We start from the raw sequence: 27497 nt of genomic DNA on the forward strand, positions 1-27497 counted from the left end.
GCTGATCACATAACCTCCTTGGCGGAGGTAATAAATTAGAACTAATTCTTCTGATTCTTGGGGGGATTGTGGATAGGCCAAGGGCACATATTTTTGCAAGAAAACCCTGAAAAAGTGTATTTTGATACATTTAGAATATTTCTCAAATTACCAAACTGGACATGTGCTAGTCACGTCTTTTTTTTTTTTTTTTTTTTTTTTTTTAACCAATAGTGTCTCCACATTTCAGCGGTACTGAGACCATACGTATACATTTACAAGTCAATTTATTGATTCAGAAAATGAAATAATGTATATTTTTAAAGTTTTGATTTATCAATTGCAGGTACAACAGTACTTAGGAATCATTTCATCTTTATAACACATTTCAGTTTTTCCAAATTCAAGACTGCAATAGTTCTACCTCTCTGAACAGTTCATGGCTGTCATTTTACAGTATTTTTTCTACAGCTTCCCTTAACATCACTGCATCCTTCTCACAGTTGGCTGTCCCTGGTCTTATGATACAAGCAGGAATCTTCTCCGTTCCCTGCCTGTGTTCATGGAGACTCCTGCATAGCTTCTTCAAGTCCCTCATAACACAAAAAGTCTTGCAGGACCTTAGTTCTGGCACCAAATTATCACACCTCTTGTCCTGTTTCTTGCTGCATAGTTGCACCACCCAGAACTTGGCCAAGTCTCTGGAGCTTTTTGCATGACTCACCACCATGTTAAGAACCAAGGGGTAAAGGTCTTGAGCTGCAGCTGGGATAGAGGGGGTTGGGAAGCAGTAGTTTGGAGAGTGGCTGGGATAGGAAAACGGCTAAAAGAAAAGAGACTTCAATTTTAGTAAGCCATTTTTAAGAAAATAATATATGAAAAACTAAATGCAAACATTTATCCATGTCAGATACTGAATACTGCTCGATGTCAAAAGGATGACACAGAAAGGTTTCTTAGATGCTGGTAATCATTCTGAATTCTTAATTTTGAGTAAATGGATCACCAGGTTATAATAATAATAATAATAATAATAATAATAATAATTGTAATACATTTATTCATATAGCACCTTTCACAAGCAGCAAAGTCACAAAGTGCTTTACAGAAGAGAGAGAAGAGAAACAGATGCAATGATACAAGGTACAATCAAAAAGCATACACAGTACACAAAACAGAATAAGTAAAGGGCAGACCAAAAAAATGGGTCAAAATTACTTTCTGAAGGAATAAAACGTGTCTACTGATCTTAAACCCAATGGAAGAGACTTCCAAATAGTCAGAGCAATGACCTTAAACACACAGTCTCCTTTTGTTTAAAGTCTGGAGTGTAAAGGGGCATGATAAAAATGTAAGTACTAAAATAACTCCTTGTCATATAAAGACACAAATGATCGACATTATGTATCACTTACATTGTTCTTCTGTGGAAGGACAATGAGCACTCGATGGGCAGCCTTGGCCTGCTCTGCCAGCCAGCGCATTGGCCCCAGCTCTGCGATCTTGCCTTGCTGCCACATGTCAACTGCTACACTACAGCCGCCGTGCCACTGAAGAAACTCTGCCAAGGCCACCACAGCCCTTTGAAAGGCTGAATTCTCAGCAGGATACACCACAAGGATAGGGACAGGTAACATGGACGATGAAGGGCAAGAGTTAAAGCACAGTGAAGTTGCTAACTTGGCCCGGAAATGTTTATCTGGAGAGTAAGCAAAAAATAAGAAGCATCAGGCAGCTCTGTCAATATTTTGCATTATTCAAAAGAATTTGTATATGGAGTTTTCTATGAGCCCCAGCTAGATTAGTTTAGGTCAGTGATTCCCAACCTGTGGGCTGAAGGTATTGCAAGTGGGCCGCCAAATCATTTCCAAAATAGTGTGATTTTTGTGTGTGTGTGTGTGTGGGGGGGTGTAATTATATAAAAATAAAAATATACAGACTAGTGTTTTAAATGTAAAATTCAGTTACATTTAAAAGGATATTAAAAATGCTCAAATATTCTTTTCATTATTTTGTTTTGATTTTCCTTCAAGTATTAGACATGTGACAAGCAAATGAGAGATAGGAACTTTTGTTGTTATCTAGAGTTTATTGTCTGGACAGCTCCTTGAAAACTGTAATACTGAAGGTGTTGCAACATGTTACAGATGCTGTGTTAGCCACTGTGGAGCTTCCAACATGTTTCTCCTGTATTCAGTTCAGTCCTTTATGTTCAATCTTCAATTAAAAAAAAGTGCTCTGAGGACGTATTATATAACGCCTCTGTATTTATGGGGTCAGAGGTGGGCTGCGAAAATTTTTGAGACTTAAAGGTGGGCCCTGAGTTGGAAAAGGTTGGGAACCACTGGTTTAGGTGCTTCATCATCCAGCCTGAGAAGGTGAAATATGGGAGGATGTTTAACATTTTAGATAAAGTTTGACCCTTTGAGCTGTAAAATAGCTATAACTGTAAATATCTAAGTGTCCAAGTGATCCATTAATATAAGACATTAAAAATCAAAATGAAAGAATCTATTCATGAAACCATAATTTTAATTTATCATCTGTTATATATGCCTATTTCCACAAAAATTGTTCATTTTAAAAGTGTTGAATTTACAGATAATGTAGCAGCAGCTCAGGATCATGACACTGGCCACACATCCAAAAGTGGCAGTGGTAATACTGCTGAGGTAGGCACCATGAAAGTTAACTCCGAAGCCTGCATTGATAAACACATCAAAACAAAACATGTTAATTGACGTCTTTGAGATTGAAGTGAATCATTGGGTGTATAATGGCAGTTCTTTCTATAATACTTAAGGCTTACCAGAAGTTGTGGAATAAACTAGATTGAAAACAGAAGAATATTTAAACATGGAATAACCAACACAATCACACAGATTTGCTACATTAATACATAAACAATGACTTGCTACCTTGAGAAACTGGAGTAGTTTTTGCTTTTACATCTAAAAAAAAAAACAAAACAAAACAAAACAGAAAAAATGGTTTTAAAAAAACATTTTTGGATCATAATGCCAACAAAAACAACACGTGCAACATATACAGTACATACAAAAATATTAAAATTAATTAGTCCAAAAGACATTTTTCATCAAAAGTTTTCATTATAAACAAAAGTCTCTTTTTTATTTTAATTTTTATTTTAATGCTGTAACATTAACACTTTTCTTAGACATGTTTGCTGAATATCAAAATAGAGAAGACTTTGAGAAATGAACTTACTGTCTTTTGGAGGTACAGTAATACTGGTATCCTGGTAAACTGGGCCACTATTCGGTGGAGGCCGAGGGATATTGGCAGCCTGGATGGAGTTTAAGCCATCAGTGGCATTTATTAAATAATGAAACCATTTCTAGAATTGAAAACATGAAAATACATGAATTGAAATCTATCATTTTGCATTGCTAGTAAATCAATCATTTCTTTTTGTCAAAACAATCATGAATTAAAATCTACATAATTCCATATCGGATACCTGCTTTAACCCAGTGAGATTTGCCTTGGCAAAGGGTGGATTGTATTCACAATGGTATGGCAACCCATAGTTCAGTACAATTCTGGTGGCTGTCAGGTATTTAACACTTGCTGCAGAGAGACAACATTTTCAGAAACAGCATTGGCCTTCAGGTAACAGTGAGTCAGTGTCTTCCAGTGCAAAGTGAAGGGAGGAGAAGCTAACCCTTTTTCATTCATCTGAAATTTTTAATGACCTTGTAAAGTAAAAATAAATCTGTATTTAGGTTTGTTGTATGACAGGTCACTGTGTTATGAGCCTGCAGGTCAAATTTCAGTTAAATAAAACATCTCTAAGTCTATAAAATTAAGCTTCAAAAACATGAAAAATGAGGCAGTAAAATCTGCTCTAGGATGGTTGTTGAATGAGGTGAAGGCACACCCACTCAGGAGAAATAGAGTGGTGCAGGAATGAGTCCTAAAAGCGGAAGTGTGTTAGCATTTTCACACTTCCGGTTCCCTTGTCTGAAAGTGTATGGGATTTTTGACTGAGTTTTCGGTTAAATGCCTGACATAAGGTGAACACAAGCTTAAGAGATTTTAACTTTTCATCCCACGACATAAAATTCACCCGAAAAGTGCCCCACCTGTGAATTGTATTTTTTTCACATCTTAATAAAGACGGTTGCTGAAGGAAAGCTAACTAGGACGTTCGTCAGGACCATATACGTCATCACCCAAGCACGGCAACTGAGCCTGCCGCTCACTGTATCCTCAGGTGATGATGCTAAATTCAGTCAATGGTTTTGTGGTTCAATAAAGCATGACAGTGTTTCACTTTCATCATTTATATCAATGAACCAGATAACATGCATATATGATCAATTTATGAAGATTATCTTTATAATGAAACGTGTAAACTTCATGAATATTTGTTGGACACACATCAAATTTCCAGCAGTTCTTAAAAACCCATTAAAAAGTCCCATAGGCTCGCCGCTGAGGGAACCCATGCGACGCTAACTTGGGTTAGCTAACTTGGGTTGGGTTTTGCCTACAAAATTATGTCATGACTGCGCCACTCTATTTACAAAATGCTACAATCTGAATGGAGGAAAGCACTCACATCATTCGCCTGCCCTTATGATCAGAGCTGCTGCGTGGCTCTGTGCCAGAGAAGAGACAAAGTCCGTTTTCTGACTCAAATCTCTGTTATGAAGCTTTAAATGATCCATAGGCCACTGTGACTAATAGATGTGGCAAGTTTACCTACCTTTTAATGAAGGCAGTGATATCAGCTAATAACAGACCGTTGAGATGAGCTGCTCTGTGATTTTATATCGTGGTGTTAGAGGGGTGCCAAGTGTGGGCTGGTGACATCATCAGTCCACATATTTGCCCCGCCCACATTAAACCCAGCCAGGAAAGAGGTGAAAAACATTTTTATGGTCTTAATCCAAAATTCAGTCTCATGTAGATCTCAGTGTTTTCACATGCTTACAGCAACCACATTCCAACATATCTAGTGTGTTAAGGCATGGATTTTGGAATTCACTTTACAGGGTCTTTAATACTTTTTATTATAAACTTGTAAAAAAAGAAGTAAAAAAATAAACTTACCTTGTCTCTTATTTATGCCGATTATTCAGTAGCACAAGACTTTATTACACTTCTGTTACTAATATTTACAGCCCTGACTGGTCAACTGACAAGCCTGATTTATTATAGATTATACATTTAAACATACATTGTGCCAGATTATAAATGACAAGATACTGTGGGTAACAGAATGTTTTAAAACAGTATCAACATTAAACTTAGTTTTTTACAATAGCTTAAACACTGAATCCGATTTTGTCAACCCAATTGTCAGTCCCTTACAGATTTTGAAATGCTTACACTTTTGGCAAAACAAAACAATTTTAACTTGGCACACTATACTGATCTCATTCGCTCTTTTCACTAAAACTCTCACTCACTCACCCTCACACATTCTCACTCATTTAAAAATTTATTTTGTACAATGACACACTTTGATTCTTTACAGGTGGAAGAATTTTAACACATTTACAACGGAGAAATCCCATATTACACAACTCAGAACTGAACCATACTGCTTCTAATGTGATGATACTAACATAAAGTCAGTTCAGTGTGTACAAGTAAGCAGAAATGTCATCTGGATGGTGAAATGTTTTTCTGGAGCAATCACTGGCCGGTGTGTTTTCTATTTTTGACATAGGGTGTAATTACTGCTCATTGGGGTTAATATGCTGTCTATGTGATGTGATGTGTATGTGAAAAAATAAAACCAGTATTTGATACTGAGTACAAATAAAACTTTTTGTCTTTGATTTTGCCAGAAGAATCTGAGGTTTTGTGATTGATGTTTGGGTTTGCAAATCATAGATGTAGGGAAACTAACAATTGGCTCCCATTAAGCCTCTTGATTGGTCAGCAAGATGTTAACAAAAAGTAAAAATCAAGTGGAAAATCAGGCCATGTTAAAAACCTCACATTTAATAACCCCTTCGAAAAATGAACACATTAAAAGTGAACTCCACCAAAATTGCTAAGGTAATGGGTTTGTATTAAATAAAAATTATTTTATTTTTTCCTAAGAAAATGAAATCATCTATGTGATCCTTTCTGCAACTGATAATTTCATAATCAATGCTAAAGAACCCATTTAAGACGCGTTTCTACTGTTGTGGGCATATGTAGTTAATTGGGATTGGATTTCATAGGTTTCCATGAAATTGGAATTGTCCAAAGTGTTAGCTCCTACCATCAATGTTTATTGCCCAGCTTATGTTCAGCATTCCATCCCGTGTCACAAGCTCCACTTTCAAGCCTGCCAGGAGAGATGGAGAGGAATCGCTGATGGGAAAGTTACCTAGAACAAAAGATAAAGGAAAACAACAGTAAATGTACAATGTCCATCTGATGTTCAAAGTGACTTCAGCTGTCATGTTTAAACTTGATATCACATCTTGTGCTAAAGACTGATCAATGTCATAAAAAAGACTTTAATATCTACATGGATTTTTAAAATGCTTTTTCTTGTAATTTTATTGGGTGATGGTGACATACTCAATAATCACTGATAACCTTTAAGGCTGGCTGAAATTTGGACATTTTAGACCCAAGTCTAAAGACCCAAGTCTTTCATTTAGGGGCTGCTGAGCACTTCATTAAAAAAAAAAACCAACGTACATAAAAAACAGGAAATACACCACAATAAATACAAGAGACAGATGCTTCAAATATAAAAAGGAATTCAAAAAGTTGAGACAAATGAATATCCAATTATAAAGGGTAAAAATCAAAAATATTTAGTAATTAATGCAAAACAGAAACACTTCAAAATGTTTTCTTTAAAACTTGAGCATTTTTTTTTTAGGTCTGACTGGGGCTTTTAGTCTGCATAGCTTACGTTTTTAGGACAGATGGGGGGATCTAATGAATTTATGCACACCGGCAAATTTCTAGAAAAATTTTGGCAGGCTGCTGCTTAAATTTTCTTGGGTTAGAAATTTGCAAATGCACCCTTTCAGAGGCAAGACATAATGCAAAAAGAGCGACACGTTTGTCAAAACTTGTTTGAAATATTGTTCTGCTAATAAAATTTCTATTGTAAGAGCATTTGTCCCCATGGTGTTTGAGGTTCTTTGCTATAGTTTATGCTTTTGTTTCATCAGTTCCTTGCAAACTTTAAAAGCTGATGAAAAGCAGATGTTGAGAAAAAAATGTTGAATATTTAAAATGAGAAAGGAGAGAGGAGAAAAAAGACAGAATAAGGAACATCTTGTAGTTCTTAACGTTGTTAGCTGTGTCTTCTCTTCTACAGTACAGTGTTAATTTCATCAATTAAAATATAACTAAAATTGCTTGTTGAAAACTTGTTTTTCAATATTAAATATATGTTAATAAAACACTGACAAAAAGTAGCTTTAGCTTTCGTCAAGGAGACTGAAAGAGACTTAAATGACAGAGCTGGAATTTCAGAAATCCAAATCAATCTCACATCCATTACAATTCTCCACTTTGCTTATCATCTGTCCAATATTGGACAGAGATGGCATTCAGTACATCAGTGTATTTTAAATTTATGAAAGTACTGATAAGAAATTAATGAGTACTGGTTTCCAAACTACTTAAAGTATAAAAGTAAAAGTAATGTAAGGGGGGAAAAATTCCATTAAGGACAAAAGCTTAGGCTGCACCACAGGGGCCAATTCTATTCTACAATTCCATTCCATTTCATTCTACAGTTCAATTCAAGCATTCTATTCCATTCTATCATTCCATTCCATTCTACCATTCCATTCCACCATTCCATTCCATTCCATTCTACCATTCCATTCCATTCCACCATTCTATTCCATTAAACTTTCCATTCCATTCTATTCTACCATTCCACCATTCCATTCCAATGCATTCCATTCTACCATAGTGCACTACCCCACCTCCCCAAAAAAACATTTTTTCTAAAGGCCATAATGACTATAATGTTGTATTAAAATGTTAATGTTGAAAAATTTGGGATGCACCTGTTTAAGCTACATTTATGCCCATTAAAAATGAACACATTTTCATATAATGAAAATGCATTCAAGAACCATATATGTGTACTACTTAGCATTAACATGTGCTTCATGGAGCAGAAGATATGATGACTAGTTGCCTATAAGTATTGGTCTTCCCGGCTACCAACCTCCATGCTGGTGCTTGGTTGGGACATTTTGCTTGAGTTCTCTTTAGTTTCTGCCACGGATATCTTTGTACTGGGCCACATACGTCTGCTATTTCCTTGCTGGAGTGTGATGTGATTTGTGTTGTGTGCAGGTGCGATGGATCGTGTACAAACCAATAGGGTGTCTGAATGGTATTATGTTTATTCTTCTCATCCCACCACAAACAAATTCACTCAATCCGGATGGTGTGATTTATGTAAGGAGTAGAAAGTACAGATAATTGCATGAAAATGTAAGGAGAAGAAGTAAAAAGTCAGCTGAAAAATAATTACTCCAGTAATGAAGTAAGTGAAGTATTGATACCCCAAATTTCTACTTAAGTAAGGTACTAACTAAGTATTTGTACTTTGTTACTTGACACCTCTGCTTCTTATTAACTTAATGCTTGACTATTTTTTCATTTTGTCAACTAAATCTAGACTCAAACTTTGAAGACTGGAAATGAATTAAATGTGACTAAAACTAATAATGATTTCAATCTCATAACTAAGAGACCAAATTTCAAATAGCAGGTTAAGTTAAAAGTGCAACAGCATGTGCTTTTCACCTTAAATAGAATTTGTTTAAAGTTACATATCTGTCAGTCATTCACTTTTGATCCAGCAGTTTTCTCATTAGGTCACAGCTAGAGATGGTATCATGATGATACACGCACACTAGCACTCTGAAGAGTCATCCACATTAGGGGGACTTAATATGCATGCTCCACTTTGCACCTAAAAGTTGTTATATGTCTGGATGAAAATGAATATATTGTTTACATACATTCAATCATACATATAAAAAAATCTTAAACCATTACAAGCACAAATATTTTATATATAACATCTGTCCAACTTATCCTGGCAAGTCTTATCGTCTGAAATTAATTTAGGGACACAAGGTCACAAGGAAGAAGTTGGAAAAAAAAAAAAAAAACAGTAAGAAAAGTACAGTTATAATGACGTTTTAAAAATCCAATGCTGTTGTGTGCTTCCTGTTCATCCGAGGGCTTACTAGTTTACCAAAGGACAGTCGATTTTAAAATCAAGGAACTGTAATTTATTGATGTTTCTTAAGCAGAGGTGGAAAGTAACCATTTACTCAAATTACTGTTATTGATTAGTTTTTTTGGGTTCTTGTACATTTTTGAGTTTTAACCAGACTAACTGTACTTTTACTTTAGTACAATGCTCTTGTACCACCTCTGTTTACTACACAGTAGCAATAGTGAGCATGATACCTCATCACATCCCACAACACCTGTTGTTTTTCACTTTATTACAAAGGTGTGACTTTATCTGACCAACCTGGTTGGAGATCTATATTCTCATTTTGTTATTGTCAATAAGGAAAGATAATATTTTACTGTACAACTACAAAGTAGTTATAGGGCTGTATGATTTGGGAAAAAAATCTATTTAGGTTTTTTTTTCTCCCCAAGATTGTGATTGCAATTATATGCCATTGTTTTCTAAGTTTTTCCATCTTATTTATTTCTGAACAAACACAAGTAATAACATCATAAACAACACCACATTATAAAGATTACACATAAACTGTTATCTCCTGTAGATCAAGCCTATGCAAGGATAAAAAACGATGATGTATGAATTACACACATTTATTTATCTTCTTCAGTCACAGGAGTAAATAGGCTGATTAATTTAACTGACTGCCTGGTGAGCAATCATAACAATGCTCTGCCAAACATGTGGTTTAAAAACGTATGCAAGAAAAATTGTAACTATTCTAAAAATTGACACTTGAATGGTTGCACGATGTGCAGTGTATTCTGCTACAATATATAACTATATAAAGCTGTTTTTTTGACTCACATTTCTGGTTAAAGAAATATCGCACCTTCTGCGATTTGAATATTGTAGTAAGCCTTGCTGTAACTTGATCTAAATTGATTACCCAGCCTTAGAATCTACTCAGTAGCCTACATAACGTGAGCTTTAAATTAACTACTTTTTGATTTTTACTCCAGTAGATTTATACACTTGTACTTTTACTTGAGTAAATGCTAACCAAAGTAACTGCACTTTTACTTGAATACAACAGCCCTGTACCTTTTCCACCTGTTTTTGGTCGCCTTACAGAATCGCTAGTCTACTCAATACAAGTTTTCACTGTAAGAACAAAATAGATAACAACATACCTTCGGATTCCCCACACTCCGTTTTCTGAAGGGAACACAAGAAATAGATAACTTAAGTCACATTAAAATGAAAATGAAGGAAGAAGCGGCTCACGCCCAGTAAAGAAACTTAACTTACAATTTCATCCTCTGTTGCCGTGGCCATAATAAAATACAATAGTAAGAGTTGTAATCCTTCCATCTCTAATTTACGTTTGCCCTTAACAAAAGTAGAACACAAAAATGATGTTTAAAGATTGTATCATTAGATAAGACTGTTGAAGCTGACTGGCAGCTCACTGATACAGAGCACTCCTTGGGTGAACCCAATCTCCCTTTAAAAGCACCGCCTAAGCCCCGCCCACCCATGACGGTTTCCTCGGCTCCGTTAAGGGCAACCTCGAGCAACATTTAAGGTAAGCCGCTAGTTTTTTGTCGAAGTTTAAGCAGTCCATACATCTATGTCTGACTTTTTTGCATATTGATACGCTGGAACCAACGTGGTATAAAGTGACATACGATTTGGTTAGAGTTATTTGTGTAAACTGACGACTGTGAGCTTCAGACAGAAATAATAAAAGTTGACAAACATCTACAAATCCTATCGTGTGTTTCAACAACTTCGACAGCTGCGGTCATGCAAGTTCACTTATAACGTGTGCTTTGGAGTCATTTAATGTCCGTCAAGCTAGGGGACACTGTCTAACAACTTGGTTTAATGTAGGAAGTAGATCACTCACTATAGTTAAAGCATGTTTTATACCCACAGACTGTTCAGTTTATAGATTGACCCCAGGCAATCAAACAAAACAAGCGATTGCGAAATTTACCGTCCGCCGTCTCTTGAAGTCAGTGTTTCAGCACAGATTTAGACTTGTGAAGCTATAAACTCACTGCCATTTTCCCAGTTTTTTTGGTGACAGGTTATATCGAGTAACCTAGTTTTCGATTTTTGTCTGACTCTGATATGTTGAGCCTAACAGAAATACAGCTTGAGAGTGTCTGCTTTCTCTAAAACTACTGATGTAGGCAGTTCAGATATCCACGCGTAAATAGATACACAGTTTTTGAAAAGGGGCAGCATTACAATATTGTACTTAAGTGAAGGTACGGCTACTTAGCTAAACTGTGCCGGTCACGCTTTTGCTTCATATGGCCCCCAGACTTGCAGTGAAAACTGAACACAACAGTATCAACAGTTTTATTAATCATGATATTAATGTTATGTCGTTTTCCCTCTAAATTTTCATTGACTTATTACAGAGTCATGATTGATAGTGTCTTACTTTATATTTTGTATGTCTATACTTGTTTTAGAAATAAAAAGGTCCTCTTATGTGTTTCTTAATAATGTAAGTTAATGAATGAATACACTGTTGACATCAAATTTATCCCACTTCTTTGCTCTAAACCTTTTGAATGGATAAACCCAAAACTGATAGCTTTATCTGAACATTTTATCCAATATTTTACAGCTTGTATCATGATTGACTTCAAAATAGTTAGCACCTTAATATCTTCTACATGTGCTGCGGACCGTGCAGAGAGTAACCTTGTTAGAAGTTCATTTAATGTTGAGAGTTCTCCATCCACTTTAAATGGGTCAACAGTTATCTTTGAGCCATCTTCTTCAGTCTGTTTTGTTCTCTTCTGCTACATGTTGGTTTGATCTGGTATTGAGATTGTGGACCTCAGCCAGTCAGCAATCCAATTTGATGATGAAAAGTATTAATTGACAGTATCTGAAATGTTAGGAAGTACAGTAATTTAGAAATTGCTCAAGTAAAATTAAAACTACTATTTTTAAAACTACTAAAAAAGTAAAAAAAAATGCTTAAAGCTACCCAATTACTGAAACACAATTGTTAAATTATTTACAAATGTAATCTGTGCTCTTAACCCCTGTGGAATTGGTTAAGGAATTTTATGGATACTTGACTTACTGGGATGCATAATATACAAAGCTTCTGGGTCTTTGCAGCTTTTGCTTAAAATGCTAGGAGAGAATGGACATACTACAGACAAGCATTTTCATGCTTTTTGCACAAAATTGTCCTATTTTATGTGAGCACGTTAATAGAAACTTGAGTGAAAATGCAAGAGTTTAAATTCTGATCAAATTTAGACACTATACATTAAATTTAATAAAAGTGCACAAAGAAATAACGATTATAAAACAGCTCAAAAGGCCTCTCTGTAGGTCATCGTCTGCACACTAAAAATGATATTAGACATAATGCACACTTCAGTCTGAACCATCACATATACACATTTTCCAGTTTCACCCTGCCCTTTGAAGTCTCAATTTTTTTTGTAATTTACAGTTGATGAAGAAAAACCTCAGACAGCCAGGATGCTGTTTTTGGCCACAAGAGGTCCCACTGGAGCTCGACGGTTAGTGACAGAGAGGTGGCATGAATTTGTGGTAAATGGAATGTGCAAGTATACTTACTTAAGACAATATACTGTTTTCCACAGAAACCAAAGGATTGGCCAGTTCTTCTCTTCAATCTTAAACCACTGCAGATGCTTAAGTGCCAAAGCCACCCACAGGAATGCCTCATCACCAGCTGCATTCAATCAAAAAACTCCTTCCTACAGTTACATCATTGTTGGGGCGGGCTCAGCGGGCTGTGTTCTTGCCAACCGCCTAAGCGAGGATACCCATGAGTCAGTCCTGCTGCTTGAGGCTGGGCCTAAAGACATGTTGCTTGGTAGCTTACGGCTTTCATGGAAGGTCCACATGCCGGCTGCATTGACTTACAACCTCTGTGATGACAAGTAAAGTGCTTTAGTTATTGCTACACAGGTTTATAAAACTGTTTTATTTGACCTTAATGACTGTCATGCCTGACATTTATCATTTATTGTTTAAACAAAGAAAACAAACTACATTTGGACTGAAAACCTAATCTACTCAAGTTGCATTTTTTAAAAAAAAAAACAATGAAAGCAGAAAATCTACCTTGCTATGACAAAACAACAATAATTATCACTGTAGTTCAATAACTGCTAAAAAATGAAAAAGAGAAACTGCTTATCTTAAAATCTGAATTATTCATGTGTAATACTATTGCGAATTCTAGTTCTGGTCTATCATGAAGGAGTCTGTCACTCCTATTCTACCCAAAAAGAGGGGGAAATCTATCTTGCCATTCCAAAACAAAAATATCAGAATTCAAGAAATGCACAAATGAAATGCCATTTTGTTTTCTGTGAGATGTTAAAGCTAGAGAGAAAGTAAAAAGACATATGGTTTATCTTAGCAAATAACTGTCCATGTATCACATTGATGCAAGTTTGTCAGAGTCAATTCGATACACTGACTGAATGATTATTAAACTGTTTCTCTACAGAAACTGAATGCATTTCTACCCAGTTTTATGCTGTGTTTTTATTTTTTCTCCCTAGATACAATTGGTACTACCATACATTACCTCAGGCCCAAATGGACAACCGGGTGATGTACTGGCCTAGGGGCCGTGTGTGGGGTGGGTCCTCTTCACTTAATGCCATGGTGTACATCCGTGGACATGCTGAAGACTACAACCGCTGGCAGAGAGAGGGAGCCAAGGGCTGGGATTATGACCGCTGTCTTCCTTACTTTAGGAAAGCTCAGTGCCATGAGCTTGGAGAAAATAGGTACTATTCAACATATTATATCTACTTTATATGTTTTAATGTAAGGTCTTGTTGATTTTGATTAATATCATACTCTCTTATATCCATGGATGTATTTTAGGGAACTCTGGCTCTTGCAATGTTCAAGGTTCAAGGTTCTTTATTAGCACCCAAAAGGGTAAATTTGTTGTTTCTGTCCTGCAGACTTGATCAAGCTTCAAGATCTATCCTGGCAGATCCCATTTTGTTTTAAGTGCACTTTGACACAACTAAGTTATGCTTGAAGGAGTTTTAACCAATCCTATTTATCACAAGTGAAGTCAAGCTAATGGGCAAATGCATCAGCAAGAATAAGTGCTAGCTGGGTCACTAACAGAACCGTAAGATAAAGAATAATAACTTGGGCTCAAAGAAGCACTGAACAGCAGTTGCATCTTGGTTCTTGCTGGTATGTGTTAGATGTCTGAGTGTGGTGAAAGTTTGGGTGTAGTGCAGTTTAGACATGGGTTGCAGCCATGATGTCTTTATCAGACACAGAGCAGTCAGAGCACACTGCGTACAATCAGTCCTTACTATCTGAGGTAGGCCTACTATCTCTAACTCCTTTTAAAGTGTAAGTGAACCCCCAGCTTAACACTAACTCCACCCACTACAGTAATTCAATTTAAAAATGCACAGAAAGTGAGCAGTTTCGTACTGAGAGGAGGGAGGGGAAAAGGACGGGGTTTTCCTAATGAGGTGGAAGCGACAGTGACGTTCCCTCGCCAGAACGTGACACAAAGTCCCGCAGCACTGCTACCTCAGAGTGATCTTTTGAGGTGGAGGATTTTTCCCTTCCAGAGTCCCCTGAAGCAGGCCATAGTGTGGTGGTCTTGAGCATTACCTGTTTGGACGGTTGGCTTCAGCACCGGTGTTACTAAAACCGGAGCTTTTGCCGTGGAGATATATGTATGCAAGGTTTGTGGCACTTTCGACACCATATGCTCCTGATTCACCTACTTTCAGTGCCATGGGGAAACTCTGGCAATATGCCATGACCACACCTACTGACTTCCATATACAAGTGAAGCCAGAAAACTACATAACATATCCCTGTTCAGTGACGTTATTTAAAGCTGCTGCAAAATATGACTAATGTTAGCAATGCTGGCATTGCCGGCCTAATGGCTTCCCAGGAGGGAAACATCCTCATTTCCGAACTGAACGTGCTTATACTTTGCTTCAGTAAAAAACTTTAACCTGAGAAAGCCAAAATTCGTCTTTGCCTCCATTTGTTGGTCAAAATACTGCCAAACCTGCAGCCGCCACTAGATAACATCTATTCACGAGACTGATATGATCAGGCATTTTGTAACTGCCTAACTTATTTTTTTAATTTAAACACATGAATGAAGTATTATCTGTTTAATCTTGCCATTTTCAGGGAATAAGTTCTGCAGTTTTTAATAATTTTAGTATTTTACTTGTAGTTTTGACTACGTATGTATTGCTCCTACAAAAATATATTTTTTAACCTGAACTCGCCTTATCTTTGTTAAACATTGAATTTGTGTTTTTGCTTACTGCAGATACAGAGGTGGCGATGGGCCTCTTCATGTGTCTAGAGGGAAGACCAACCATCCCCTTCACAAGGCTTTTATTGAAGCAGGGCAGCAGGCAGGGTACCCCTTTACTGATGATATGAATGGATACCAACAGGAAGGTCTGGGCTGGATGGATATGACCATCTATAAAGGTTTGAAAACTTCTGAAAACTACAGTAGTCCAAATAAATGAAAAATTGACATTTTAGATGCAAAACTATTAAAACACAAACCATAAAACATTTTCATAAGAAACAGGATGTAATAAATACATAAGTAAATACATTTTCACAAAACATTTAGGAAAATTTGATAGATTGGAAAATTCTCTGTTACTGAACAGAACCTAGGTCCTTGTTTCAAAACTTCATTTTTGGGACCCTTTTTTGTGGCAACTAAGGTGGTGTTTCACATAAATACTACTTTCTAAAAAAATTTTTTTAAGGTCAATTACACCATTGTTTTTCAATGTTCTGTTTTTTAAAAGGAACACTCAGGTGTTTTACCTTGTCAGGTAATACTGTATATTATTGGTTGAATGTGATTTTAAAGTTATACAGTTTTTCAAATACCTCAGTTTATTAGCTGGGTGGCATAAAGAGTGCCAAATACATTGAGATTGAAGTATATCCTCTATGAACACTTGTTTTTTCACCAGTATTCTCAGATTGCTATTCAATCTGTTGATGTCATAAAAAAAGATATGTGATTTCATCATGTCCATACTCTGAAATATTGTGTTTAGTGCTGGTCTATAGTTTTATTTCCCTGTGTTTTTGAAATGTCTGCTTTTGTGAAGTGTGAAACTTTTGAGTGCTCTTTGTGATGTTATTTTTTCTGATATTTCTATTTATTAGATTCAGAGCTTTATTTATGAGCATTAGAGCCACATTAGAGGAAACTTAAAACCTCAGTGAGGTCTAAACACAATATTTCAGTCTGCTTTAATTATTGTCTAATTCACACTGATTTGGTTTGTCCAGGTAAAAGGTGGAGCACAGCCAGTGCGTACCTCAGACCTGCCTTAAATCGACCAAACCTGAAGACTGAGGTTCAATGCCTAACAACCAAGATCCTGTTTGAAGGCAATCTTGCAGTGGGAGTAGAGTACATACAGAATGGCCAAAAGAAAAAGGTAATTTGCAAAGAATTGCTATAAAGTTAAAAGATTTAAAATTACTGCTTTAACTTAAGTTTATTATTTGAGGACAGTCACTATCACAGCTGTATAAATCACAGCTGTAAAAATCAATAGAAAAAAAATTAGGAAAAAAGGAAAAGGAATAGAAAAGGTCCAGTTTGGCTGAGGAAACAAGTTTTGCAGGAAAAACTTAATGTGATCGGTCCAGGGTAACAAATGGTCTATCTTTATTATCTTTATCTTTATTATTGTGGTGGAGTTGTTTTTTAGGGACTAACAGAATAATTTTGTGATCTTTTAAGCCATGGCTGCTTTGTTGTGATCAGCTTCTGAGCCAGTCCAGATCTTAGTTGTTATAGTTATAGGACTTTGTTTTGTGTAGTTGTTTGTGTGTGCATGCAGGCCATTAAACATTTAGCTCAAAGCAGTAGAGAGCTTAAAGACACAGAAGCAAGCTTGACTGTAGACTCTTAATTTTGTTTTGTGAATCACTGCTCAGTTTTTCTTGTCTTTCTCAAGGTGTTTGCAGATAAAGAAGTGATACTGAGTGGAGGAGCCATTAACTCACCTCAGCTTCTGATGCTGTCAGGGGTGGGAAATGCAGATGACCTGAAAAACCTCAATATACCTGTTGTTCAGCATTTACCAGGTTATTTTTGGGAATCCCTAACATTTTATAACAAGGTTAAGGCTTATTCATACCCAGGCATTTTCTGGAATGGCTTATCACACATCCCACAAAGCTAAGGACAATGTCATCATCAGACAAGCTCGCACCACACAAAGTATTTCATTTAATTTGGGGGCAATTGCAATGTTGGACTGATCCATTTGCTGGGTTTCACATATTAAAAAGACATCATCTAGAGAAAAAAAACTCTTTTATTCCGTTTTTTAGGTGTCGGAAGTAACCTGCAAGATCATTTGGAGCTGTATGTCCAGCAACAGTGCACTCAGCCCATTACCCTGTACAAGGCCCAAAAACCTTTCCACATGGTCAAGATAGGCCTGGAATGGCTCCTTCTGTTCACCGGTAACCAAGGACACTTATCATGCAACTATATGCTTATATAGTAGTATTGATATACTTTGCAGCTTTGTACAGGACAATTTGATATAGAAGAACTGTGGCATCATTCATGGAGGCATTTTTTTTTACATTTGATGTTATTGTAGAAACAAAGTCTGTCTTTGCAGGCATTGTAGCCAAGGATGCTTGGAGTTATGAAATGAGCAGAACCTTAACTTACTAGGGGAGACAGTATGACACAGCTGAAAAACAGCTTAGGTGTATGGAAGGAAACCTGAGTTAAAATTTAAGTGTTTTGGCAAAGACTATAAGTGATAATTTATTTTATCATATTTAAGAAATTTGCAAAAATTTAAAAAATTCTGCTTTCACTTTGTCGTGATGAGATACTGAGGGTTGATTAATGCAAATAAAATTGATTTCTTTTGACTGTAGCATCAGGCTGCAACATAACATAATTTTAAAAAGTGAAGGGGGTTTGAATACTTCCTGAATTCACTGTATGTCTGTGTAGTGCAACATAAGTAGCACATGTGGGCTGGATGGACAACTTAGTACTTTCCAGAGCCTGGGCAAACCAAGTACATCAGACTATTGGCTCTTCATCACAAAAAAATGGCTGACTCTAATAATTAATTTGTGCTGTGAATCTGACTCAGTCTGTTTATTCACTGGAATTTCTGTGACTCATCCTTAGGATATGGAGCAACAGCCCATCTGGAGAGTGGAGGATTTATCCGCAGCCGACCACACGTCACACACCCTGATATCCAGTTTCACTTCCTGCCCTCGCAGGTTATCGACCATGGACGAATCGCCTCCAAGATAGAGGCTTATCAGGTGTGTGTGGCTTTATTTTTGTGCAGGTCACAACTTTTGGTTTTTATTTCTGTCATTTTCATACAGATCTTTATTTGTTCTGTATTTTTATGATGTTGTTTTTTTTTGGTGTATCATCATTTAGTTTGTTGCACAAAGGAAAATTTCAATTGTCAGCACAGTTCAGAGTATCGTTAAAAATTAAAAATAAAGGCAGCTGCAGTTTTGATACTGCTTGTATTTCTCTGACTAGAAGTTGCTCATGTAGTTTTCTAATTGTAAGTTGGATCCTTTTCTTCAGTGTTCTACAACTCAAGTGCACTTGGATCAGACCCTAAATCACAAATTACACTCCAAGGCATGATAATTGGTGTGTGAATGTGTTTAAAAAGTGATATTAGTGTTATGTGGAAAGATGCGTTCAGACCTTTCGGCTTAACCCTAACCCTGGCAACAGTGTTTTGCATTAGCTGGAGCTTGCATGGCACTTTTTTGGTAACTCTAGGAAAAAATGCATTGCAGTAATTTAGCATACTTGAGATAAATACTTTAACCAGCTGCTTACAGTCTGGATGAAACAGGAAACCTCTCATTTTGGAAATACTTTTAAGATGATAGAAGGCTGTTATTGCTGCTTCATGCTCCTGAAAATTGAGATTTGCTCCTGGAATAACGCTGAGATTTTGGTTTCCATATGGTTTTACTAGCAACGGAGTAAGCAAAAAGGAATGTGGACCCTCAAGAGTCTACTGACCTGTTATCAGAATCTCTGTATCGACCTGATTAACTTTCAGTGCAGTGAATAAGATAATAGGATATACCCTGGAGTACCCTTGTGGTGAATGCTAGCATTTTCAGATTCATAGCTGCCTGTTGACACAGAGAAAGATCTTCCTGTCAGATGTGGGAAAACCAGTTAAGAACCTCATCCCTAAGACCTAGACAGTGCTCAAGGCATTAAAAGGAGAATTAAGTGGTCTTAAGTGTTAAATGCTGCACTGAGGTTATGAAATGCCAGAATGGGCACCTCATAGCTACTTGAGTCCTTAAAGTGCCATTTAACAGATTTTCATTCAGTTGCATATCACTAGAAAATTGATATTACTTGTAAAAGAAACATGCTTTTTTGCCCCCACTTTTAACTTTGAGGAAATCTCCACCCTCATATACCCTCAAATACTCCACCTGGGAAGTGTCTCAGGTTGCTGTTGAACTACGACGTACTCTTCCACATTTTTCTGTGCCAGCCTGGTGCCAACCTATGCTCTGACCAAGAAGGGTTGAGTCTCGAGAAGGGCAGCACCACGTCAAAATGTGTATGAGATCAGCTGCTGTAATCATGTGGAAACAAACATAACAGAAAGCAATGTGAATATGGTTGAAAATTTTTTTAAAGGGCTTATATGTAACTTTTAGAAAAAAAATCAGTGTAGTGACACTGCCGGCCATTAGGCAAACTACAACAATATTGTGTTGCTTGTCCATGATGGCACACTCCTTGCACATGAATGAGCCTCCAGTTTATCAGCTGGCACACACATGCAGACCAAGGGGATTTACTGGCCCCATGTATACAGAGGAGGTACAGTGCATCCGAAAAGTATCCACAGCGCTTCACTTTTTCCACATTTTGTTATGTTACAACCTCATTCCAAAATGGAATATATTTTTTTTTCCCTCAAAATTGTACACACAACACCCCATAATGACAGTGTGAAAAAAGTGCTTAAAATTTTTGCAAATTTATCAGAAATAAAAAACTAAGACATCACATGTACATAAGTATTCACAGCCTTGCTCAGTACTTTGTTGATGCACCTTTGGCAGCAATTACAGCCCCTAGTCTTTTTGAGTATGATACCACAAGCTTGGCACACCTATCTTTGGGCAGTTTTGCCCATTCCTCTTTTGCAGAACCTCTCAGGCTCCATCAGGTTGGATGGGGAGCATCGGTGCACAGCCATTTTCAGATCTCCAGAGATGTTCAGTCGGATTCAAGTCTGGGCTCTGGCTGGGCCACTAAAGGACATTCATAGAGTTGTCCTGAGGCCACTCCTTTGATATCTTGGCTGTGTGCTTAGAGTCGTTGTCCTCCTGAAAGATGAACCGTCACCCCAGTCTGAGGTCAAAAGCGCTCTGGAGCAGGTTTCCATCCAGGATGTCTCTGTACATTGCTGCATTCATCTTTCCCTCAATCCTGACTAGTCTCCCAGTTCCTGCTGCTGAAAAACATCCCCACAGCATGATGCTACCACCACCACGCTTCACTGTAGGGATGGTATTGGCCAGGTGATGAGCGATGCCTGGTTTCCTCCAAACAGGATGCCTGGCATTCATGCCAAAGAGTTCAAACTTTGTCTCATCAGACCAGAGAATTTTGTTTCTCATGGTCTGAGAGTCTTTCAGGTGCCTTTTGGCAAACTCCAGGTGGGCTGCCATGTGTCTTTTACTAAGGAGTGGCTTCCGTCTGGCCACTCTACCATACAGGCCTGATTGGTGGATTGCTGCAGAGATGGTTAACCTGGGCTCTCCTCTCCCCACAGAGGACTGCTGGAGCTCTGACAGAGTGACCATCGGGTTCTTGGCCATCTCCCTGACTATGGCCCTTCTCACCCTATCGTTCAGTTTAGACGGGTGGTCAGCTCCAGGAAGAGTCCTGGTGGTTCCATTTACGGATGATGGAGGCCACTGTACTCATTGGGACCTTCAAAGCAGCAGAAAATTTTCTGTAGCCTTCCCCAGATTTGTGCCTCAAGACAATCCTGTCTCAGAGGTCTACAGACAATTCCTTTGACATCATGCTTGGTTTGTGCTCTGACATGCACTTCACCTGTGGGACCTTATATAGACAGGTGTGTGCCTTTCTAAATCATGTCCAATCAACTGAATTTACCATAGGTGAACTCCAATTAAGCTGTAGGAACATCTCAAGGATGATCAGTGGAAACAGGATGCACCTGAGCTCAATTTTGAGCTTCGTGGCAAAGGCTGTGAATACATATGTACATGTGATGTCTTAGTTTTTTATTTTTGATAAATTTGCAAAAATTTCAAAAAAAAATTTTCACATTGTCATTATGGGGTGTTGTGTGTAGAATTTTGAGGAAAAAAATGAATTTATTCCGTTTCGGAATGAGGCTGTAACATAAAACGTGGAAAAAATGAAGTGCTGTGAATACTTTCCGGATGCACTTTAAGTGAAGTTAACAAAATAAAACACTAAATGAGCAACATGACGTTACTGTTGTTTGGATACCATCTTCGTAAGCGAAGCTACCTCTGTTTCTCAACTGCTCCACTGATATCTGTACCCTCGATTTCCCCCTGCATTGGTGAAGCTCTCGTTTAGCTTGATGGGGTTCAGCAGATACAGCTATCTTGGTTTTTTCATGTTAATGCTGAGTTTGTGTGGATGTTTGGGGTGCACTAGCCGGTCATTTACTCATGGAAACAGCCTTCTCCATTACCGTTTCTTTCCACTCTACACACTGTAGCCAGAGTAGGGGTGCGCGTACATAGCACCTGACGTCACATCCGTTGAGATTTCGTAGAGAATTCAGCCCGAGATCTTTCCAGATAAATGACTCAACAGGCTTATACAGGCAAACAAGGAAGAAATAAAGAGCCTCGTTCTTCACATCGGGATAAAGTGTGCACCAATATAAACTCAAAAATGGGAAGTGTGAAAGCTGAAAAGTTACATATAGCCCCTTTAATACAGTAAAGTTGGGGACAGACACAGGGCTGCTGATTAAAGCCCCAAAAAAGAGTAACGGACAAAGGTGTGGGAACAAAAAGATGCAACACTATGGCTACCAGAGCAACTGGCTGTGCTGCTGTGGTGTAATGTGCACTGATGTAAATTAGAGCCGTTATCCTTCAGTGAATTTCATTGTGTAATTTTTACACCAGGACATCCATATGCTGCCTGTCCGTCATGTGTTCATGTGCCGTAATTTCATTGCTCTAAGCCAACAAACAAATCTTACGTTTTTGCCTAAAGATCACAAGAAATTGTGATCAGTATCACTGAGAATAGAGCATGAGCACCTGTTCAATTTTGCATTTACAGTGTCACTCCTCCATTTTATCCCCCTCTCTCTCTGTTCATCAGGTAGTTCATCAAATGCACACAGGGACAAAGACCTGGTCTGATGAAACTAAAATTGAACTGTTTGGCCATAACGATTGTTACATTTGTAGGACAAAAGGGGGAGGCTTGCAAGCCTGAAAACAACATCCCAACTGTGAAGTATGGGGGTGGCAGCATCATGTTGTAGGGGTGTTTTGCTGCAGGAAGGACTGGTGCACTTCACAATATAGATGGCATCATGAGGAAAGCACATTATGTAGAAATATTAAAGCAACATATTAAGACATCATCCAGGAAGTTAAAGCTTGGGTGCAAATGACTCTTCCACCAAATTAGTTAAAAAGTGGCTGAAAGACAACAAAGTCAATGTTTTGGAGTGGATGTCACAAGGCCCTGATCTCAATCCTATAGAAAATATGTGGACAGAGCTGAGGAGGCATGTACGAACAAGGCAACTTACAAACCTGACTGAGTTATACCAGTTCTGTCAGGAGGAATGGGCCAAAATTCCAGCAAACTCTCATGAAAAGTTAGTGGAAGGATAACCCATACATTTCACCCTAGTCTTACAATTTAAAGGCAATGCCACCAAATACAAAGGAAATATAAGTAAATATCTGACTCTGAAGAAAGTAATGAAAACTCTCTCTCTCTCTCTCTCTCTCTCTCTCTCTCTCTCTCTCTCTCTCTCTCTCAGTACTCTGGCATTTAGCAAATACAAATATTTTTGGTAATCCTAACTGACCTAAACAGGAAAGTTCAGTCTGATTTAATGTCAGTGAGAAAAAAGGTTTTCTTTTTATACAGTGTATGTAAACTTTTGGTTTCAACTGTAAGTCTTTGTTTTCCTATTGTAGGTTCATGTTGGGCCAATGAGAAGCACTAGTATTGGCTGGTTGAAGTTGAAGAGCAGCAATCCTCTGGAACACCCAATTATTCAACCAAACTACCTTTCAACTGGTAAGATTCAGTCATTCAACTGTCTAATGCAAAATCCATAAAAGATCTGACTGCTTAACTCTTAATTCCTAGATAATGTTCTTTATTAAAGTAATGTCTTCTTGTCCAGTTAAAGAAAAATTGGGGCCAGATCCACCAGAACAGATTGCGTAAGCTAACAGCAAAATGCAGAATTAGCAGCCACTATTTCACTTCTCTATCCACCATATCCACAAAAGAATTTGCTCCAGTCATGTGCTGATGTGAATACAACATCTTAGTCTGGCAGCTGTATTGGGAAACAGTTTTGACTCCTGATTAAAAATTTAAATGTAATCCTGGTGCCACATCTGCAAATAATCTTTTTCAATGAGACTGATATGGTTATAAATAAAAAGTTAATGTAATAACACAAGTAGGTGGAGAGAGCGAGAGAGATGGAGACAGATGCGGAGAGATACATTGCACAAATTTAATTAACGGTTGTCAATGGCATTTTGTCCGTTTGCACAGGTTTAGCAGGCGCAAAAGTAGCACAATTCTTCGCTGGATCTGGCCCTATCTGTACTATGCCTAGTTTTGAGTAAACTGCCTGACATTTTACTTTTAATCTTCCCTCTGAAGACTGATTTTTTTTTAACAAAAGACTCCTCTCTCTTTACAGATATAGATGTTTGGGAGTTTAGACAAAGTGTCAAACTTGCCAGAGAAATTTTTGCTCAGAAGGCCTTTGATGAATTTCGGGGCCCAGAAGTTCAACCTGGGCCTCATGTCCAGTCTGATGCTGACATTGATGCTTTTGTCCGCCGAAAAGCTGACAGTGCTTACCACCCATCCTGCACCTGCAAGATGGGGTCACCATCCGACCCGATGGCAGTGGTTGATCCTAGCACTCGGGTGTTGGGTCTGGAGGGACTTCGAGTGGTGGATGCCTCCATTATGCCCAGTATTGTCAGTGGAAACCTCAACGCTCCAACAATAATGATGGCAGAGAAAGCTGCTGACATTATTAGAGGTCGCCCTTTTCTTGATGACCCACAAGTTCCGGTGTACAAACCACCAACACTTAACACACAAAGATGAATGGAGAAAACAAGGAGCTCAAGAGCAAGTAAAGTAAAGTCTCTGTGCAGTCCTAGCACAATCAGGCAACAATAGGCTGGCAGCACATTACTTAATAAAAAAATGAAAAAAAAAAAGAAATGCACTTAAGCCAGTGTTTTGTGATGGTATACATGCTCTGATGTCCAAAAAATCCAGAACTGCACAAGACTTTAAAATTAAGACATTTAGAACTGATATAAATATCTTGCTCTAAATAGCTGTGTTGGAGGTAATATAACACAATGTATATACGGGTAACTAATGTCTTAAGGGAAACCTGTCATCTTAAAAAAATGAAGCTCATCTAACAAGATTTCCAGTTTTGACTCAGAAAGGGCCCATTAATAATGTCAGCGTCATCGAAGCCCCATTCTAAAGAAAACAGGTTGTTTTTCCCCCACTACTTTGTTTCAGTTTAAGCAGATTACATCTCATCAGTTTTTTACAGCTGCATACTCTGTTAAACAGCCAGGCTTTAGTGGGCTGTATTGTTCTTATCTAACCAATCATCAGCGTGTATGCTGTCTACCATGTCTGAGCAGTTCTTTTTGTACCGTCTGCTCGGATCTTTTTTTTTTTTTTTTTATCAGATAAATGTCTTATTGCCTTCCTGAAGACTTGCAGATTCAGCATTTAGAAGGAATACATTTTTTTGTTTACTGCTTGAAATTTAAATCTGAGAGCAGCTTTACAAAAATGATTCAGCCCAGTAAACCAAGTAAAAGAATGGGCTAAGCTGTTCTAAATGTGAAGTTTGCTATTCTTAACCACCAACACTTATGGACCTCCCGATACATCTGTATTTTATTCTGCTTTCTTTTCTCTTTTTTTTTTTTTTTGCTAGAGCAGTTAGAACTGATGGTGATATTCAACTTAGAGATCCAAAGAGTCACAGCTGTATCACTCTCAACAACACCCCACAAGCTACAAGCCTCACTAATACAGAGATTAACACTATGGTGCTCATGTTGTGAAACATTTTTGTGTTAACATTGGAAATACGTCCGGTTATTAGTGTATTTACACAGTTAGTCCATTCCTCTGGTGAACTGGCTTGTGTTTTTTAGCTGTGCTTGCATGACTCCCACTTTAAGGCTCTCATATTTCAAAACACGCCAAACACAAATAAAAAAAATGGCACATGGATTAAGGAGGGTTTTGATTGATCTTCCGTGAGAGGTTCTTTATATTGTTGGTCTTGTGGGATGATCCAAAATATGGTTTTACTATTGTTCTTTTATTTAAGTATTCAAACTTGCATCTTTTATTTGGCCCTTAGTAAAAGAAAATCTGGCTGCTGCTTTAGCTTAACATATTATAATAAGCTCTTTTGGGTCTTTTATAAAATACTACAGTGATTTTTACACTAAAAGCAAATCTATGGTTAATCTTGAGTGTATACTTATCTTTCTAAATGAACTGTGCATGGACTTTATGAAGCCTTCAAAGCTGAGAATAAGTGATCAGGAAATTATCAATATGCTACTTGCTTGAATGAAATCTAAATTTTATAGTATTGCCTTAAGATTTATATTTTGTTAAATGTCCAAATTGATTTGACAAGTATTGTTTACATTATATACTGTTTTACACAATGTAACTTGAAATTTCAAACTATTTGAGTACCAATGAAGGAGTTAGACATTTATGATTAAGGGAACATTGTTGTAAAAGTTCTTCTAGCTTATGTTTGCACTTTATCACCACTTTATTGATCCTGAAAAAAAGAAACACTAGAAAAGAAACCTTGTCCTGATGACTTTAAGTGTTCTTTATTCAGACTTTCTGCAGGTTTTATGTAATTCCAAGCAAGAGTAAAATAATGCTAATGTTTTGTTTTGAATTGCAAAGTCAAAAGCGTACTCTCATTTGTATGTATTTTCTAAATCTGTGTTAAATAAAAATAAATAGGAAGCACACATTTCAGTTTTTTCTGTTTAATTGTTTTCACATGATTGTACTAACACTATTGATTTACATATTGTTGGTATTTGAATTTGAGTTTATTTATTTGATCAGGGACAATGCACAAAAAAAATATTAATCACATACAATAATAATATGTTATGTGGCAGGTTTTAGCAAAAATGCTAGTTTCCACCTGCAGTCCCTGGACAGGTTGATGTCACATTTACACAAATAAAAAAGCATTTATACTGATTGAACAGTTCCGTTTCATAAAACAATCAGTCTTACAATGTTATTTAAAGAGGAGCCACACTGTCTCTCACACACACCTACACATTACCACATGCACACAGCCACGCACACATACCTACACCTACACCCTCACACACACACATGCACACAGCTCCTCAGTGGCTACAGGTTTGTAGTGAAAGTAACCACTTCTTGGTCAGGCGTGTAAACATGTTATAATTTGTGCATGTAATAATATCATTTGGAAGAGTGTTCCAAAGGCTCACTGCTCTGTAAGAGAATGATGATTGTCCAAATGAGGTTTTGCACCTTGGAACACGGCACTCTCCTCTGGCTGTTGCCCGTGTACTACGAGAAACTCTCTCAGACGCAAGTGCAACAAAATCTTTTAATGGGGGGGCAACTATGTTATGAATTATTTTAAATACAAAAGAAATGTGATTAAATTTAATCAAATTTTCAAAACTCAAGATTTTATATTTGGTAAGTATATTACAATGATGATGTGAATAGGGCTTTTTATCATGAATTTTAAGTGCCCTTTTATACAAACATTCCAATGGTTTTAATGATGTTTTACATGCCTGAGACCAACTTGACATGCAGTATAAAAGATGAGGAACAATCATTGTGTTTAAATAGGTATTTGATGCCTCAGTAGACAAGGAATCTCTAATGTGTTTGTAATTC

The 27497-nt window shown here is 37.3% G+C and overlaps 2 protein-coding genes across 3 annotated transcripts; one reads left to right on the forward strand and one right to left on the reverse strand.

Moving 5' to 3' along the window:
• Positions 1-409: 409 nt before the first annotated feature.
• On the reverse strand, positions 410-10599 carry LOC121517954. Its single transcript, XM_041800077.1, has 10 exons — positions 10457-10599; positions 10339-10363; positions 6227-6334; positions 3461-3570; positions 3208-3337; positions 2898-2930; positions 2789-2806; positions 2579-2680; positions 1395-1678; positions 410-802 (listed from the first exon to the last, which is right to left on the reverse strand). The coding sequence occupies exons 1-10, from the start codon at positions 10517-10519 to the stop codon at positions 431-433; spliced, it is 1245 nt and encodes a 414-aa protein (XP_041656011.1). The 5' UTR covers positions 10520-10599; the 3' UTR covers positions 410-430.
• An 83-nt stretch (positions 10600-10682) lies between these two features.
• On the forward strand, positions 10683-26566 carry chdh (choline dehydrogenase). Of its 2 annotated transcripts, XM_041799983.1 has the most exons (11): positions 10683-10733; positions 12642-12711; positions 12796-13098; positions 13729-13959; positions 15507-15673; positions 16505-16656; positions 17182-17311; positions 17561-17695; positions 18390-18532; positions 23462-23564; positions 24208-26566. In XM_041799983.1, exons 2-11 carry the CDS (start codon positions 12671-12673, stop codon positions 24624-24626), a joined length of 1824 nt encoding a protein of 607 aa, XP_041655917.1. In that variant the 5' UTR covers positions 10683-10733; positions 12642-12670; the 3' UTR covers positions 24627-26566. The 2 variants fall into 2 exon arrangements, with proteins under 2 accessions (XP_041655917.1, XP_041655916.1); XM_041799982.1 differs by having other exon boundaries at positions 10698-10733; positions 12642-13098.
• The last annotated feature ends 931 nt before the right edge of the window (positions 26567-27497 follow it).

This window comes from Cheilinus undulatus, linkage group 11 (assembly GCF_018320785.1).
Source record: "Cheilinus undulatus linkage group 11, ASM1832078v1, whole genome shotgun sequence".
NCBI lineage: Eukaryota > Metazoa > Chordata > Actinopteri > Labriformes > Labridae > Cheilinus > Cheilinus undulatus.